Below are 19,042 nucleotides of genomic sequence, written 5' to 3'. Positions count from 1 at the left end.
CACACACACACACACACACACACACACACACACACACACACACACACACACATATATATTGAGAGAGAGATCAACATAATTGCCACCTTCATTTGAATGAATGGGAGCCTTTAAGTCAAGCTAAAACAATGGATAAATGGAACATGTGAGAAACTAATGTGACACCTGAAGTATCTTGCACTGTAAGATTAAGGAACTTGTTTTTATGATATATGGCTTTTTTAAAGTTCTTAGAAATCGTGTTTTCTACTCTTATAAGATTTTTCATGTGTTAAAACTCCAAGACTTTCATACATTCCCTATATTTTTTTCTTATAAATGGACTAAAATAAGCAAATATTTATTTAATCTGGAGTGCACATATTTTCTTATTATTTCCTTCCTATCCCTATTGTATACCCTACTCATGTAATTAAAGATTTTTGTTAACTCCAATCACATAATCCATTAAAAAGTCTATCCTAAATAAATAAAAATGAAAAAGTACAATAAAAGCAAAACTATACACTATGAATGCTCATGTGTGCATGCACACACACACACACACACACACACACACACACACACACACACACACACACACCCACACACACACGTATGCATGTATAGATATAGATATATATACGCGTGTGTGCGCGCGCGCGCGCGTGTGTGTGTGTGTGTGTGTGTGTGTGTGTGTGTATGTATCTATATCTCTCTCTCTTCCTCTCTCTGTATATATGTATATATATATATATGTCTATATATATATATATATATATATATATATATATATATATGTGTGTGTGTGTGTGTGTGTGTGTGTTCAGTTATTCAAAAGACTCTTGCATCTCAGATTTGTCTTCCTAGCTTTGTTGTGGTACTGTAACAACAACTTTACAGAAGCTGCTGCCTTGATAGTAGCAAGTTTTAGATCAATACCATATGTGCCTATTTTCCTCTTTGAGCAAAAGCTAGTAGATATAAGTGACACTCTGGATGATTAAAGCTAATATATTTTTGTTGCATTTTCTTTCATTTTTTCTTTCTTGGCTGATTTCTTTAACCTGGGTGTTACTAGCGTAATTCAACATCCCCTTTGTGGAGCCAAACTGTTTTGCGTAGTATGTTATAAATACCTCTATAATCTGTTTTGTTTGAGAATACATTTTAGAATCTACACACAGTTTATCAAATTGCATGTCTTTACTCCTACTACAGCATATGTATCTGTTAACATGGTTTCCTATTTTGTTCAATATCTTTATATAATTTTTCTTCAATTTCTTCTTCATCTTGTCTTACACTGTAATTTGTATGGCCAATTTACTTATTTCAGTTTTCAAACTATAGTTTGACCCATTTTTTTGTACTCAGTTTCCCTTTTTTCACATTCCTTCTGCAGTTTTTCCAGGGAATTCATCACATTGATTACTTTTACACAGTGACTGTTTTGCTCCCATGTAGTCTGTAATTAATCTTCATTTCATTGGTTTAGATTTCAGTTTGGCAGACATATCTAGCAGTAATTTAAAGTTACTAATCCTATGATCACTGCAGACAAACAGTAGTAAAACTTGACATGAAGCAATCATGTCCTTAGGCACACAAGCAATCTTTGTTCCCTGGTAGCTTTGTTTATAGTCTGTAGCAATTGTTGTTCATGAACATAAGTTTTAAATAACTTCCTTACTAATGTTGTTGAATCAGTATTATTCCAGTATTTTCCTATTAAATTAAAGACCCCAGCTACTATTATTTTTCCATCTCGTTTCATGTAAGAAATGTATGAACTCCTGTAGGTTCTCAGCACTTAACTTTGGTGGTCTATGTACTCCAACAATTGTTATCTGTCCAAGGGTTATCTTAATTTTCACAATTACATGAGCTACTGTATTGGTGTTATCGCTGAACATTTAATAATCATAGGTCTCATAGCCATCAATGATCCCTATTGTGACAGCCCACCCAATTTTTTCTTAATGTCTGTTATAGTAAAAACATTTATTCCCTGACAGTATTGGTTTATAGTTATTTTTTAAAAGAGTTTTGCAAGCAATACCACCACCACCACCACCAATCTTACATGAGTGCACCAAATTTCCCAATAAAAAATGTTATTACTAATGCCCCTATTATTAACAACCAGAACAGATACATCAAGTTTTGCTATTTGTGGACTGTTAAATTTCTGACCTAGCAAAAAAAAAAATCCTTTCTTGTGTTAGTCAAATATTGCAATATATCTTCTGTAAGAATTCTTACAAGAATACAAGAATCCCTTATTTTGACGTGTGGATTTTATCCTGTCTAGCAGTAGTGTAGCTAGACGGGACAAGAGGGGCAACTGCCCTGGGCACAAAGTGATGCAGGATGCAGCCAGGTAATCCTGACCTGTCATTAAAGGAATACCAGCTTTAAAAAAGCTGATATTGTGTTTGTGATCAAACCTGAGCACAATAGCACTCTGTGTATGGTCAAGACTGTAGCAACAGCTTGCTACATTGTAGGAAGCAGTTACTACAGTTTAAAAGTAATTTCTTTTCTTTTAACTAAAACCTGAGCACTGTAGGGCTACATGCTGGCAGGATATTAACTGTAGTAAACATTTACTATATTTGTTGCAATCAGTTCACTATAGTTTAAAAGAAGAAATTATTTTTTTTGTAACATATTGAAGTAGGGTTGGGGCAGGGAGCAGAAATGGGACTTGAATGGCTGGAGCAAGAGGGAGGGGGCATATCATGCATGTGGCCACCTGGCTGGTGTACCAGTTGAAGGAATGTCCTTTTTTTGTTTGTTTACTTGAAGAGCTAGGGGGTGGGGCAGTGGCTCATGTTACTAGCACAGAATGCTGACTAAATACATGTGTGCCCAAAATTATGTTAGATGTTTTACAAATGTTCTCTTTTTTAAATGGACCATTTTTTCATGTAGATATTTATCCAAAGATATTTAAATTTATGCTGACCTGACTCTCCTTTTTATTTGAATTATGAAAAATATAGCTTAACTGTTGTTCAAGCTATGCTAAGAAGAGATAATTTGTGCCAACATGAATAATAACAACTCTATACTTCCTTACATTGATGAATTCTAAGGCCCTACTTATACCCTGTATTTTTGCTCTTGGCTAGCATAAAACTATTAGATTATCATTACCCTCTCTGCAAATCTAAGTATCAGTTCCATTAATAATTGAATTTCCAATCAATAATCAAGTGTATAATTGTTTCTGAATAAATCAGAAGATTTTCAGCTTGTAATTCAGCAATATCTGCTCTATTATTTTAAAATATATTTTAATAAATTTTAAAGATATAAATGACACTTCACAAAACAACTTAGAGGTAGACAGAACAGTTACAAACAGTAACAATAAACAATCAAACTATTCATAAAGACAGTGGTCAAAATATATTTTATACAGACAAATACATGAATAATTCTCTACCCTTCCCCATTGTACTCTTCTTAACAAGAACAAAATATTCAAAACTCAAGTCAACAATGTGTATGTATTTACATTCTATAAAAAGAAAAAAAAAATGAACGTCTCTGTTAGTAGCATCTAACTAGGAATATCCCATACAAATTTTGATAAATCTTAAAATACAATAAAATAATTTGATAGATATTCAATAGAATTTGTGAAGTTCATGTGAGAATGTTAAATGATTTATGCCAGTAAGAAGTGTAAAGACTGCCATGGTAATGTTTAGGTGGTATTTTAATGGCTTTTAGATGTTTATATAACATTGCAACAAAGTTGCCCCAGTTTAGTGCTTTGTTAGTAAGCCTGTTTTGCAAAATATACAGTTTTAATAAAGAAATGCAGGACATTAAAAACATTTATGCAAGTTAAATAAAGGATAGTGGAGAATTGTTAGTTTCCAACTAATGGCCTTGCTGTTGGAGATATTTGAGATAATTTTATCAGTAAGAGTTTTCCAAGGCTTATGCACATATTTACATAGCTAAAATGTGTGTTAAATGTCTTACTCACATGCCTTCATATTTATCGGACAACTTAGGATACAAAAGAGTTTTTTTTAATAGTTTTTTTTATTATTGGTTTTAATACTTGAGTTAACCATTATTTACTATAATAAAATGAGTAAAATAGCTCATTGGTAGGGATGTATATTTAAACTGTACTCTATAGAAACCTTCATAATAATGTTCCTTAGATGGTAAGTCTTAAGAAAAACAAAATGAAGAATAACAATTTGATTTTTAATTTATTATTTATTACAAATTTGTAACCCTTAGGTAATGCTTAATGTTGTGTTAGTGAGTGTGCAAAGTGCTGTACAAAATCAGTTTGATGTATACTGTTTTTCTCAAAATAGAATTGAACACTTATATAAGAAATAATTCAGTTTATTATCCAGAGGTAACCTTTGAGAACACCAATTGTTTAATAAAATATTAGGGTTAAAGGAAGTGGTTGCAACAATAAGTAACATTCTTTAAAATTAAGATAGATCATTAAATTGTGAAAAGCCTTTATCATAGCTGGAAAAAATGTAAGTTTTCATTTTATAAGCAGTTTTATTATTTAAAATAAAGCAATCAGTTGATATTACAAGAATATTTTGATATGGACTTGTTTCATATAATGGCCTATATTAGAACACATTTGTCAGCAGGATGAATTAGGCTAATTGAGATCATTAGTCAGTGCACTCTAGATATTAAGTACTAAAACCAGAGGTCTGGCAAACTCAAGCCCCCCCCCCCCCAAACATGTAGGGGCTGTTAGGCCAGAATATTTAATTCTACCTGATTTAGCTGACCAGACAATTTTTGGATGAGTGACTTTGATTTTGTCTATGAATTTGGTAGACAGAATACAATTAATAAATTAGATATGAGAAAAAACTTTGGAAACACATTCATTTTAACTATTCTTGTTTTGAAAGGAATGAGAATTTCATATCATTCCATCTATGTATGTCAAGTTGTAAGAAGGACCAACATTTGTATATATATTACGCAGACTATTGATTGGTTTAGTATTGCAGAATTCCAAACTCAAGTATATATAGGACATTTTATATGAATGCCTTCTAGCTCATTAATATTAATAAAATTATAATTTGCAGACAGAGAGGGAATAATAGTGATTTTTCCAGATTAATTTTGCAATTTCCATGAGAAGAAAAGAAATCGATAATATGAATTATTTCTGGTGTGTCTGATTTTGAGGAGTTTGCATATATATTGATGTAATTTATGAATGCAATGAAAGGAATTTTAGTTCTTGAATGTGAAGGAATCTTAAACAGAGCTTTTTATATTAGATTAAGAAATGAAGATTCAATTTAAATATTGAATAGGCATGGTGATAGTGGGCATCCTTGCCAGACCACATTTTTAAGAAAATTGCTTGAAACAGAAGGTTATTAATAATCAACTGAGCTGATGGGGCTGGCATATAGTATTTTTTATATAATTCACAAATTGGGTGGGAAAGCCACATTTTCCCAAAAATATAAAGATAAACTGAACTCTTAACAAATGGTTTAGCTACATCTGTGGGTAAGGTACACCATTTTTTATTAAAATTACTTACATTTTGCAGAAAGTTGAAAGTGAGAGATTGATCAGTAGTTTGTATTTAATGAATATTGACTTCAGAGATGAAATAATTGACAGGATGCCTTTAATTCTACTTGCTAGGATAGAAGTAAGAATTTTTAGAACTAGGTGTATAATGGCAATAGTTTTATAGTTAGAATTATTAGTAAGATCTTTGGTTTTGGTAATAGGATAATATTTAAATTATTTAAATACATATCTGAAATAGTGTATGATATAATATGATCAAAGGCTAGTTATAACATGGGTTAAAGGAGTTTGAAAGTGTTTATAAAAATAGAAAGAATAACTATCATAATCAGAAGCTTTACTTGGTTTCAGTCTTTTGCTAGTATTTTCTTTTTCAGTTAATGTTATAGTTCTGCTGGATTCAATTTAGGAAAAGACAATTGTTCTAATTAGGAATGGACTTCGTTTGATGTCCTATGGCTAGGAGAGTTGTTATGTAATTGAAATAATGAAATATAAAATATATCCATAAAATTCTAGTCATCACTAATTTTTTATTACCTTCTATATCTCTGTAATATTCTTGGGATATATATATATATATATATATATATATATATATATACACACACACACACACACACACACACACACACACACACATATATATATATATATATTTTTTTTTTTTGTCAATTATTTAGAAAGGGTTTGTACTCAGTCAGAGTAGGTGACTAGAGTTTTATTTTCATAAAATGATACTTGTTTAAAATAAAGGAGAGGCAATACTTGGAGAGATCTTGTTTACTTGTTTCAAACCTCATTATTATCTAATCCTTGTTGGGAATATAAATTATTCAATAAAAAATGAAGGGAAACATGTCTCCTCAATCTTCTTGGACATGTGGATGACATCCCACAAAAACTTTTTAGATGAACTCACCTCCCTTAACCTATCTCAGCAAGTCCTGACCTGGTTCCACAGTTAACTCTCCAATCACCAACAGGCCGTCAAATGGCAAAAAGACCTCTTCTCACTACTACCAGTCACCATCAGCATCCCACAAGGATTGATACCAGGCCATCTTCTCTTCTCCATCTTTACAAACTTCACTTGACCACTAAACTTGCAACCATTATCCAATATGCGGACAACTCCGCTGTCATCTGCTCTGCTCCCTCCTTAACTCAGCTACAAGAAGACACTCAAAAATCCTTCTCAGCCATAGAGACCTACCTACAAAATTTCAAATTCAACTTAAACCCCAACAAAAGCAAACTAATGATCTTCCAAAACAGCCAGAACAAATTCAGCAAACACAATCAAACCATAAACATTAGATCATCCAACAAAACATTAATTGAACCAGTCACAGAAACAAAACTACTAGGGTTCACCATTGACAAATGTCTAAAATTTAACAAACAACTAAGTCAAGTTATGAAAAAAAAAGCATATCAAACTAGGCATCCTCTATAGAGTCAAACCCTGCCAGACAAGTGAGCGCCAGGACACACCTTATATCTACCTTATATCTTGTGGATATGTCAACCCAATATCCACAAACCTCAGAAAAACTGACCTACATAAACTAGAAACTTGCTACCAGAAAACTGCCAAATATGCTGCCAATCTACCCAACTGAAGTCATCACTGTGAAGGTCTCCAACAACTAAAATGACTTGAACTACTTAACCTCCTAACCTACAATCAAATGACTATAACCCACTCCATGTTATACCAGCACAAGAAATGTCCAGCCATACAAAACCTAATACAATTCCAATCCAACAAAAGACCCCCTTAAGATCTTCTAACACATTGCTACTAAATGTTTCTAAAATCAAATAACTTCTGTGACTCCCTTTACTCCAATAAAATCTAAAAAAAAAATCGAACTCCATCCCCCAAAATATTCTCAATATAGATAACCCCACCTCTTTCAAAAATCAACTTAAAACACACTTAAATTACAACTAGATCTGCTCCTGTTCAGCCCTAAGCTATTCTTACTGCAACCATCTCATATTCTCCAAATAACATCCAAGTTACCCCACCTCTGCACTAATCCTACTGAAATCTAAGCTTTGAGTCAAAAGGAAATGTTAAACTAAAACCACCTCTTGAGTTCACTTCTCATGGAAACTGGGTCACATTGTACCACTGGAAGTTATTGTTCAACATATGAATGTTACTTTCTAACAACTGATACTAAAGTATACTGTTTGACTACTGTGTAAGCTGAAATGACTTGATTTGTCTCCTTTGATATTGTAAATAATATGTATATGTCTCCTTTTTCATACATACAATGTAATGTAACACAATGCATGTCATGGATTATACCATTTTATTTTTAAAGTATGTGGAATGTATTATGTTATTATGATTATTGCATTTTTTTATGTGGAGCTCCACTGAGTAAGAGCTTCTAAGTCCAGTTGAAACAAATGACAAATAAAAAAAATAAAATAAAATAAAAATTAAGATTATGTATTAGTGAGTTTTCATATTCTTTAGTTTTCTTCTTGTAATAAGCAGTTAACTAATTAAGTATCCTCTAATTTAAACTTTAAGGGCAGCACATTATATATCAAGTTTGACATTATGTTGGCAGCAATTGTAAATTTAAGTTAGTAAATTATTAATCTCATGTTTAACTTCATGCTTGCAGTAAGAATGGGTTCAAAGTCTGTTTGTTGTAATGGAAGGGAGTCAAATTATTGTTCTTTTTAATTTAAGATGGAGATGCATTTTAGAATGACATGAGAGTGTTTGAGGATCTGTTTTAAAATCAATTATATGGCAGAGTAAAGCACTGAGAATTAAAAAAAGAAGTCAATACAGATGGTGGAACATGGGGAAAAATATGTAAAATTATTATTTTTTTAGGGTCAGCATATCTACATAGGTCAGATATGTTGTATTTATTCATTAAATCTAAGAATGCTAATACTGTTTAGCTGTCTCTATATTAATAAAAACCATTTTATCAACCTTATAATCTGTGACTGTATTTTAATTTTCTCCTACAATAAAATAGTGATATGGCTAGTAAGTTAAAATTGGTCATACTAAAGACTGATTGGTCATTACAGGGATCATAAACATTTAATATAATTAAAGGCTTATTTAGCGCTTTAATTTTACAAATAACATAACATCATTTTCCACCAGGGTCAACATTACTTTCAATAGTGGTGTCCACTATCGATTTTTACAAAGTAACAATCTTCATCATCATAAGCCTTCTTAATATTCCTCCACTTGAGCCATGGTGTTAACTTTAGTTTTTTTTCCTCCTTGTTCTTACAGTTATATTCTTTAATCCTTCCAAGTTAAGTTTTGACTTCTTCTTCTTATTTTTAGCCTAACCCTCACCTCTTTTTTTCTACCTTCTATGTTGGAAAAATGATGCTACTTTCTCTAGACTGAATGTCTTGTGGTTGATAAATGTTATCATTCCATGTAATCTGTGTGTTATACAATAAAGCAGTGCCCAAGCTAATATGTGTTCTGGTTGTATTATAGACATTAATCAATTACTTTTTCTTCCTAGTTAGTTTTTATCTTGTAATAAGCAGTTTAACTTTTTCTTTTACATGCTCTGAATCCTGAGATTGCTGAATACTTGTGTCCTGAATTCCAAACTTTTCATTGGTATTATCATGTTTAATAAGGGTTAAATGATCTTTTCTAGCAGAGTATACTTATTTTCCTAAAGGTGCTCTATTTGCACTTTGTCCAGTTATTAATATACACAACAATAATTTTCAAATCTGTGCCAGTTGCACAAGTGCAGCGATCTTTGCTAAGCATAGATTTAAAACAAAATAAACATTGACCTGTAAGAAATGCCAAGAGGAAGTTTTTTTTAATAAGAGAGATAAGTGATTTCACTACTCATTACAATGGAACTTCATCAATAACTTCCTGTTGGCATTTTGATCGGGTCAATGTTTGTTTTGTTTGATTGTTGTTCATTTTGTGTTGTGGGGTAGCAATGTCTTAAGTCTAGACACTGTTCTGTCCTCTCCCAAATACAATGGCTTGAACTCCCAAATCTTCTACCAACCAACTTACTATAATCCACAAATTAATAAACCAGCCCACCAATTGTCCAGCTCTTTCCAAATTGGTTCAACCCACTAGGAATAACAGGACCCTCAGATCCTCAAATAAACTACTACTAGAGGTATCCCTCTCACACAACTATCACAGGGACTGTCTATATTCCCATAAGATTTCCAAACTCTGGAACACTCTACCCCAACCCATTACTAACTGTCCCCACTATCCTGAGTTTAAACAACAACTACTTAAATATCTAACAAACCACTGGCTCTGCTCCTGCCATATGCCTGTCTAATTCCACTATTCACATCTTTCCACCCTCCTTCTACCTTAAAGGAGTTTTCTCCTGCTGCTGCTTCTCTCTTACTGTCCTTTCTATTCTCTCTTATTTTCACCCAATGTACTTCTTATCAGTCCCACTACTGTAATCTCCTAACCATGTCAAACTAGCTATTTCCATATATATGCTACATGCCTGATTATGTTGTGAAACTATTTTTTGACAACAGTTCTATCTATTTATTTTTAACTTTGGATAAACTCTGCAATTCAATTTACTGCTTGTAATAATTTGCACATGTTGTTTACTGTACTTTATGTCTGGAGCTTTTCTCCCCGGGCCTCCACTGAAAACGGGCTCCCAGCCAAGTCAGACATTTCCTGGTTAACAAATAAATAAATCAATAAATAAAAAAATCGAACTTTTGACATGAGGAACACAATTGTTCATTGTTATCAAATGTTGCCTTTATTTAAATATAGCTTTCAATACACTTTGCAAGACACTTGTGCTTTAACAAATCATTAATGGTATACAGATTTAGGGAATCCATTTCAGCTCTAAACAAGTAAAGAATCAAAATTAGCGAACTGAGTTTTCAAAGAAATTAAAACAAATAGTAATTTAAGTCAAATTGTATGAGGAACTCACACATCCAATATACAAATAAATATTAAATTAAATATGCTAAGCTAACCTTGTACATGGGAAGTAATTCATAAAGTACAAATGCATCCTGCATAATAAGATGGTGTAGCACCTTGGGATTGTGAATGTGGATGGGGAGGTAGTAGAATGTTAATGACTATATGCACAGTGCTAACCCCACCAAATGTCATGGGAGGTGTAGAAATTCATGAGTCTGAGAGAATGGCCCTGTAGAGTATACCCATAGTAGAACCAGATATGCATCAGCCACAGTCACATAACTGCCTACACCTAGGGGTGGAAGCAACCATTCCGTCCAAGGCAAGGCAGGTGATGCTGGCCCTACAAGAGTGTGGGACAGCTGTGAAGGCCTGCCCCATGACCATGCACCATGAATGAGACTTCTAGCATGGTTTGGTGAGTACTGGACACATACTTTATGAAGGCAACAATGGATGCAAAGTGGCGTACCAATTCTTTCAGCAGATGTGTCTTTTGCTGGTCCCTATATGCCATATCAGTGTGCAAGAACTGCAGGTCTTCTTGTATTTCCACTCACATGCCAGGCATCACACATGTGTCTATGCCTGAATCACTAACCTGCAGATTCTCAAAGTGATATCCTGGTTTGGGAATATGCAGGGATCATAGCAGCAATGACCATTGAGATGCCTCTCTTCTCGGCTGCATGTGCACCTCAATGGCAGTAATGCTCCTTGCTTATGTGTATGCAGGTGAGGAGTGTTTACATTGGGTCAGGTTTACATAGATGGATTGGCCATCACTAAATACATACTAAGTATGGGGTGCATTAATGCCTACCACAGACTAATTTGCAGAGGTAGATAGTGGTGTGCTACTCTCCACTGTTATCATTGCTATCACTGTCTCTGTGTCATTGACTGTGCTATGTGTAGTGTGCCAGCATCATCAACCATTGGTGATGTGATGACCACTGTCATGTTTCAGCCTATTCATCTGCACCACTGACCAGTGGCACCTCTGAATGCAAACAGACAATGTGCCTATGGATATACTGAACTAGGGCCTATATTAGAACACCGAACATTTAAAATGTCAAGTGTTCTAATATCGACCCATTTTCAGCGAATGCTGAAAATATCGAAGAAACAGAAAACCAAATTTTTTTCCTAGGGAAAGAATTTGGTTGTCTGTTGCTTTAGTATTTTCAGCACTCTGGTGGAAAGTTACGGGTCGGGTTCAGGTAAGTGTGCGATTGAGTGCGGGTTAGGTATGTGTGCGATTGTGTGGACATGAGGGTTAGGGCAGGTTAGGTGAGTTAGGGTTAAGGCGTGGGTTAGGTATGTGTGCGATTGTGTGGACGTGAGGGTTAGGGCGGGTTAGGTGAGTTAGGGTTATGGTGCGGGTGAGGTGAGTGTGGTATAGTGACGGACCTTAGGGTTAGGGTTTGGGTTAAGGTAAGTGGATAGTTAGTGGTGAGTGTATAGTTTAGTGTAGGGTTATGTGTTAGAGTTTAGGTGTATGTGTGTGGATTGCTGTTTGTTTGGTGTGCTTGTGTTGTGTGTATGTATTATGTATTTTGGAACAGCAAATTTTTTCCCTAGGAAAAAATTTGCTGTTTTGAATGTTTGATGCTTAGTATTTTCAATTGGTAGGGTTCGATATTAAAACACTCGACATTTTGAATGTTCAATGTTCTAATATAGACCCACTGACCTATATATGATAATCCCACTATCCTGTGGCATACATACTACTACATGTCAATCATGTTAGACCAAGAACACTCATACATCTACCTACTTAACTGAATAAACTACTCAAACCTTCAACAGTGCACCTTTATTCCTCCCACAGGGATGGTATCAAAGACAGAGAGAGAGAAAGAGTATCCCCGATCTGCTAGCTAAAGCGATTTTCTTTTCCGGAATAATCTTTTGTACTTTGTTTCTTGTTAGTCTTGTCAGCCTCTGGGTCAAAGGTGGGATACATGACCTGCCTTTAGCTTTTTGGATTAGTTTTACATAGCCTATAATGTGGAGAATCTTCAAGGATCGATCTCCTAGTATTTTCACTATTTATCAATTACCTCTTTTGCGATCTACCTACTTTAAATGTCATTCTGCATGCAGATGATGTGGTCTTCTCCACAGCCTCAGCTACACAGACTGAATTAGTAGAACTTTTGCCAAAAGATTTTTTCAAGATCTTTAACTGGATAACTCAAATAACTTTAAACACATAAAAATCCACTTTAATGTCATGTGGCGCTAATAGCATTTGCTATATCTATGCAAATATTGGACCTCTTTCAGCAGCAACATCCATTAGTATTGTATCTATCCTCAAGCAATGTCTTGTTTTTCTTCCACATGTTTTACCCAAATGCAAAAAGTATTTACTTCACTTAAAATAGCTTAGAACATCTCCCAGCTTAAAGAGGCAAGACATGTCAAAGTAGTTAATGTTCTAATAGCCAGGCTGAAAAACACCCTTGTCTTACATTCCCCACAAACCATAGATATCCTCCAAATATGAGAAAACAGAATATTTTGGTTTATACATCTTAGAACATTACAAAAGCACCCTTATCACACTGTAATAAAAAGTAACTAAAAGATAGAGTTTCTTTCTTCTTGACAATCCTTACCTACAAATTACTAAATGTTTTATTTATCAAGTATTATTGGGTGGTACCTAAATAGACATATAGTTTGTAAAGCTTATGAAAGACAAATAAAATAATAAAGATTAAGAGAATTCCGCACAACATCAAGTGAATTACCTCTCTGAAAGACTCCAGGAAGCTGCTGATGAAGTAAACCAAGAACAATAAATGTCATTGTTTCCACTATCATGGTTAAGTCACTACGCTGTAACCCACCTTGCCTTTAGTTTATCATATATATTTTCATCTTTGCATCACCTTGGACATCGTTCTTATGGCATGCTTTTGAATTCAGAATTTCAAGAAAGCCTCCTGTTTACTTTTTGCTCTTTCTTTCTTATTTCTTCTGACATACTATTCATGTACCAAAATGTTATCATATTTATTTGGCTATAGTCTATCTAATAAATCATTTTATGCATGTAGATCATAATTTTTATAGTATACACTCCATACCATGTCCTCTTTTCACTCTTCTTTATTCTTCGCTTGTATTTAGATGCATTTTTCTCTTATCCTATCACAATTTACTTGTGTTTACTGTTACTTTTTATAATGTCTATATATTGCTGATTTTACAATGGTCAGGAGCATAGGTTGGATGCAGCAAAGAGGCAGCTGACCTGAGTGTAAACTGTTAAGGGGTGTTATTCACAGATGCTGATTGGTCAGTAGTGCAGTACTGTTATTTATTTCTGTTCTGACATTTCTGAATGCCATGTCAGTAAGGAAATGAATTCCAATATTGCTGTTATAGTCCATCAGGAGTGAAGTAGTGCTAGTTTCAGAACTTCATGTGTAGTATAAATAGTAGCTAGCTGCTTGCTACAAATGTAATAAGTAGATTGCTATAATTTTTAAAAACGGCAGACCTGTTTTTTTCTTCCTCAGTTTATATGACCGAATTAGGTTCTTCTTAGGAGAGAGGTGATGAGCACCAGACTGGAGAAGGAACCCTATTGTTTTTGTTCCACTGCTGGGATTTGAACAGCACTGCTTGAGGAAGACAGCAGACAATTTTTTTTCTCCCCAACTTCGAGTTGATCATGGTGCAACACTGGGTGCTAGATGAATCAGATCCAGCTCTGACCATTGCTATATTGTAAAAAACAGCACTGAAGATGTAGCATCTCATTTTTTACTTTACTTTATATTTTGCTATATAATTACGATACTAAAGTATTTACTTTCATCATGGAATACATTCTGTTTTCTTAGCCTTTTTCATCTGAGTTGTGCATAAAAAGGGTCTTTGAACCATTGCAGTCACCTGGTGAGCAGATATATAAATAAATAAGAAATGATATTGCTTTCCCGAAACAGCCTGCATATAAAATTCATATCCTATACTGATGTTGTGATTCTCAGTAAAGAGACTGGAGCATGTTTTCATTGCTTGTCCCATGCAGAAAACATTTTCTGGTACAGAAAATTAGGTTCCAGTTATATTGTCCAGTGCTGTCATTATCTGAATGTTAAAACAAGTAAGAGACCATCATGGTACATTCGGACATTATCTCAGTGGCATACATTTCTTCAAAGGAATCCTGAATATCAAAAGGGAAAATGCCTCTGTAGCAATGTTTCAGCTGGTATTTGGACTGCAGAAAATGTAGTTTATAAATAAATGAATAATTTATTTAGGAACTATATATTAGTCTGAATTATGGTGCAATTAACCATAGGCAAGACTGCTCTGCAAATTGTAGCATGTTACAGGCCACCCTCACAAACTCAGGAACCTCACTTGGCCTTCCTGAAAACACTAGAGGGGATAAATGTATCACCAAACACCATCATACTAGGTGACTTCAATTACCCTAATATAGACTGGGTACACTACTCAAGCCCAAACACCCTAGCCCAAAAGTTCCTGGAATTCATAAACTCAAATGCCATGGAACAACTAGTCACCATCCCCACAAGAGGAGAAAACATACTTGATCTCATCATCACGAACATGGGAGCACAATGTTCAACACCGGAAGTATACCCCTCACTGGTGAGATCAGATCACAAACTAATCTCGCTGGAGGTCCTCATCCCACCCCCACCTGAAATAAAAAAGACCACAGTAAAGAACTTCTCGAAAGCCGACTTCACACTTCTAAAGACCAGTGTGGTCTCTTTTAAGGCCCCCGAGCCGGCGGAAAACAGTACTCAAGCCGCTGAATCACTTACAAATGCCTTCTACCAGCACCTGCAGGACTGCATGGATAAGGCAATCCCAAGCAAAACAAAGACTCTTTGTACCAAAGGCAAGCGTCCAGTCTGGTGGACCCCAGCCATAAACAAACTCTACAACAAAAGGAGGAAGCTACTACAAGATAGAGCAAAATCCTTAAAAGGTAAGACACCCTTGATCACTATAAGTAAAAAACTAAGAGCTCTCATAAAATCATCCAAAGCAAACTTTGAGAGAAAAATAGCTAAAGACTCAAAAGACAATCATAAGGCCTTCTTTAGCTATGTTAGAAACCTGGGAGGAAACTCCCAGATATGCTCAGAACTAGTTCAAAATGATGTGAAGATTACTGATCCTACAGACATTGCCAACATACTGGCTGACAGGTTCAGTGCAAACTTCTCCCCCCCAAAGGAGAGATATCTATACCAAGTGATTGCAGCCCCCCAAACATCTCCAACGCCCAAGTGAGAACTGCTCTCTCCAAAGCAAAAAACACAGCATCCATGGGACCTGATGGTGTCCCCGGCTGTGTGCTCCACGAACTCAACGAGGAATTAAACCCACAGCTAGGACAGCTGTTTAATCATAGTCTTACCTCTGGATACGTACCCAGGGAGTGGCGCACTGCAACTGTGGTCCCACTTCACAAAGGCGGTGCCTCCACCGACCCTGGAAATTACCGCCCATTAGCTTGACAAGCCTTATCTGCAAAGCCATGGAGAGGATCATAATGGACCTCATAAATAAAGACATAGGGAATTTGCAGACTTTGGATCCATCCCAGTTTGGCTTTGTCAAAGGCAGATCATGCCTTCTAAACCTGGTTGACTTTTACGAAACAGTCACCAAAGCCATTGATGAGGGAAAGGCAGTCCATACAGCCTACCTCGATCTGGCGAAGGCCTTCGATACAATACCCCACTCGGGTATCATTGAAAAACTCATCAGCTTAAATGTTAACCCATACATCACAAGATGGGTTGCAAACTGGCTGAGTGACAGAACACACAGGGTCAGAGTTGCTGGCGCCATGTCAGACTCAAAGCCTGTCACAAGTGGTGTACCACAGGGCTCAGTCCTGGGCCCACTCTTGTTTGGCATCTACTTTTCCAAAGTACAAGCAAACACAGGAGGGTTATGGCTGACAAAGTTTGCAGATGACTGCAAACTGGGCGCCATAGTAGAAAACACAACTGACACAGATATCCTTCAGAAGGGTCTCACGGAAACGGATGACTGGTGCCAGAGCCATGGCCTAAAGTTAAATGCCAAAAAATGCATAGTCATACCCTTCGGGAAAAATAAGGTTACCCCTAGCTACCAAATAGGTGGCAATCCACTGAGCACAGAAGAAGTTATCAGGGACCTGGGGACCCAAGTTGATAGTAGTCTGTCATTCGACACCCATGTAGCCAAAGTAGTGAGGAAGACATTCTACATTGCCCACCTTATCATGAAGGGATTCTCATCTAGATCAAGGGAGGTCATAGTCTCCCTATACTCATCACTCATCAGACCAATGATTGAGTACAATGCCCCATTCGGAATGTATCTGACCCGACACTTGCAGCAGCTTGAGAGGCCACAAAGTTCCTCACCAAAAGGATAAAGGGTCTCAAACATCTGTCCTATGCTGCCCGACTGAAAGAACTCCAACTCTATTCAGTCGCCACCGCCTGCTCAGAGGTGACCTTTGCCTAACATACAAGGCCATGTCAAACCCAGATTTGATGAATATGCTTCACCTCAAAAAATCTAGATCCGTCAGAACCACAAGAGCGGGAGACTTAAACCTTGACACGGCTATTAATAGGACGTGCTGGGGGGATAGATTCATCACCCAAAGACTCCCTATGCTGTGGAACAAAATCCCGGTATATGTGAGGCAGAGCACCTCGCTGGCCTTGTTCAAGAGAAATCTTGACCAATGGATGGGAGATCGCAGATATACCCCAGGGATTACCTCAGTGTCACTGCTCGACAGAGGCACAGCAAAATAATGGGTATAGTTCCCCATACTAAAGGGGTGGCGTAAGCCACAAAACTATGGGCTAGGCTTGTAAATGCCCTCGGGCAGATAGCCTAGTATGAACCTATGAACCTATGGTTACCAATGCATTTCATTGTTTGTGAAATGCAGTAATTTTCTGACTTTTTTTTGCCCATGAGCTGGTGAAAGATGGGTGCTAAAAGTAGTGGGCTTGCTGACCAGTACTCCTTACTTTGTGGTTTCTTAACTAACCCAGGTAAGATGATTGTCTCCATGAAGACATATAATTCTGAAGGAAGCATTGCTTTCCAGGATATAGTATGAGTTTTAGGTTATCTGTGCTTGTGCTATATAGAGCTGTTTGTTTTAGCATGGTTTAGTAACACAATGCGTTTACTGCCATCAAAAAACATCCTGAAATATTTGAGTAATAAAGCAAAGTGTGACAGTCTGATGTTAATGTCAATGTGTTGTCATTAAACACAAAACGTTCTGCCTAGCTGTCAGCATCACACCATTTAAATATTCTGTGTGGCTTTATTGCTGATATTTAAGAGACATCTCTATCCAAAGAAACATGCATTGCTGCTCAGCTGTGATTCCCTTTAAATTCTCTACAGACAAAATACTCCAAACCATAGTAAACCTGCTCTCCAGTCTTCCTTACCCTTCATTTCCTGCTAAGTTATGAATTTTCTTTTTATAACAACAAATTAACAGACAAAAAGTAAAATTGAACTCACCCCATTAAAATTTCTGTTCAGGTTTACTAATTCTTCATAAGTCGCAAGACTAATGTATCTGCCAAGATTATTAATTACCCACAGTGTTGAGTTCTGTGCGTCACAAAGAAGACCTGAAAAAAAAATCAGTGGTCGTTAAATATTTTTAGAATACATAGGATCAAATGAACAAACATAAATAAATAAATACGTCTCAGTATTAGGTTTGCCCAAATAGTAATACAAGAAGACAGAGGCATTTTTAAGCAACATAACAATAACACTGTTCTAGCTGATAAATTGGGATTCACAGAAAAAACAAATCCAATGTGAGTTAAACATTTTCTGAAACATTATATTGCTAGAAAGGTCACAGTCTAGCATTGCTGATGAGGGTACTTTTCAGTGGCTTACTTCTGCAAGTTAGTGCAGTGGTCCGCAAATGGACATCCAGTCTATTAGATTTACACTTCCGATAAGGAAAATATTTCTCTGTTTCACCCTGCATTATTATAGAGGTGTAGCTAGACTGTGGCAAAGGGACCAGCTGCCCTGGGCATAAAGGGTTGGGGGACTTGAATGGCAGTTGTTGATGGGGTGCTATTATGGAACCAAAATAATGAATGTCAGTCTTATATTTGTGGTCATTGTATTGAAACCGAATCAAGCCACCTGATGGTTGCTATAGTTTAAAGAGGAATTCCGCTTTGTTTTTGTCATCAGCTCAGAGAGAATTCCATTTTTTCCTTTGCTAATAGTGCCGAGAGAGGTGCCACATTGAGGAAATGTACTGGCAATGGATTAGCCAGCTATGGTTCTGAATTATTACATAAAAGAATTGTTCTATGTATGATGTTTAGCATCTGAGAAAAATAATATTATAGTTCTGCACTTAAAAGACGACAACTCAACCCAAATGTTACATTTTTGCTTCATCCAGTGTTTTTCTTCCTTTTA

General features: G+C 35.8%; 1 protein-coding gene across 1 annotated transcript in view; it reads right to left on the bottom strand.

Annotated features, from left to right (window-relative positions):
* Positions 1 to 19,042, bottom strand: part of LOC122816194 — a 191,172-nt gene that overhangs the window by 13,657 nt on the left and 158,473 nt on the right. The window contains exon 5 of the mRNA XM_044088944.1: positions 18,107 to 18,219. Within this exon, the coding sequence (XP_043944879.1) occupies positions 18,107 to 18,219 (113 nt within the window). The remainder of the gene's footprint in view (positions 1 to 18,106; positions 18,220 to 19,042) is intronic.

This window comes from Protopterus annectens, chromosome 12.part0 (assembly GCF_019279795.1).
Source record: "Protopterus annectens isolate FY-2018-M chromosome 12.part0, PAN1.0, whole genome shotgun sequence".
NCBI lineage: Eukaryota > Metazoa > Chordata > Ceratodontiformes > Protopteridae > Protopterus > Protopterus annectens.
The sequence above is the reverse complement of the archived record's forward strand: the minus strand, read 5'-3'. Positions and strand labels throughout refer to the sequence as shown.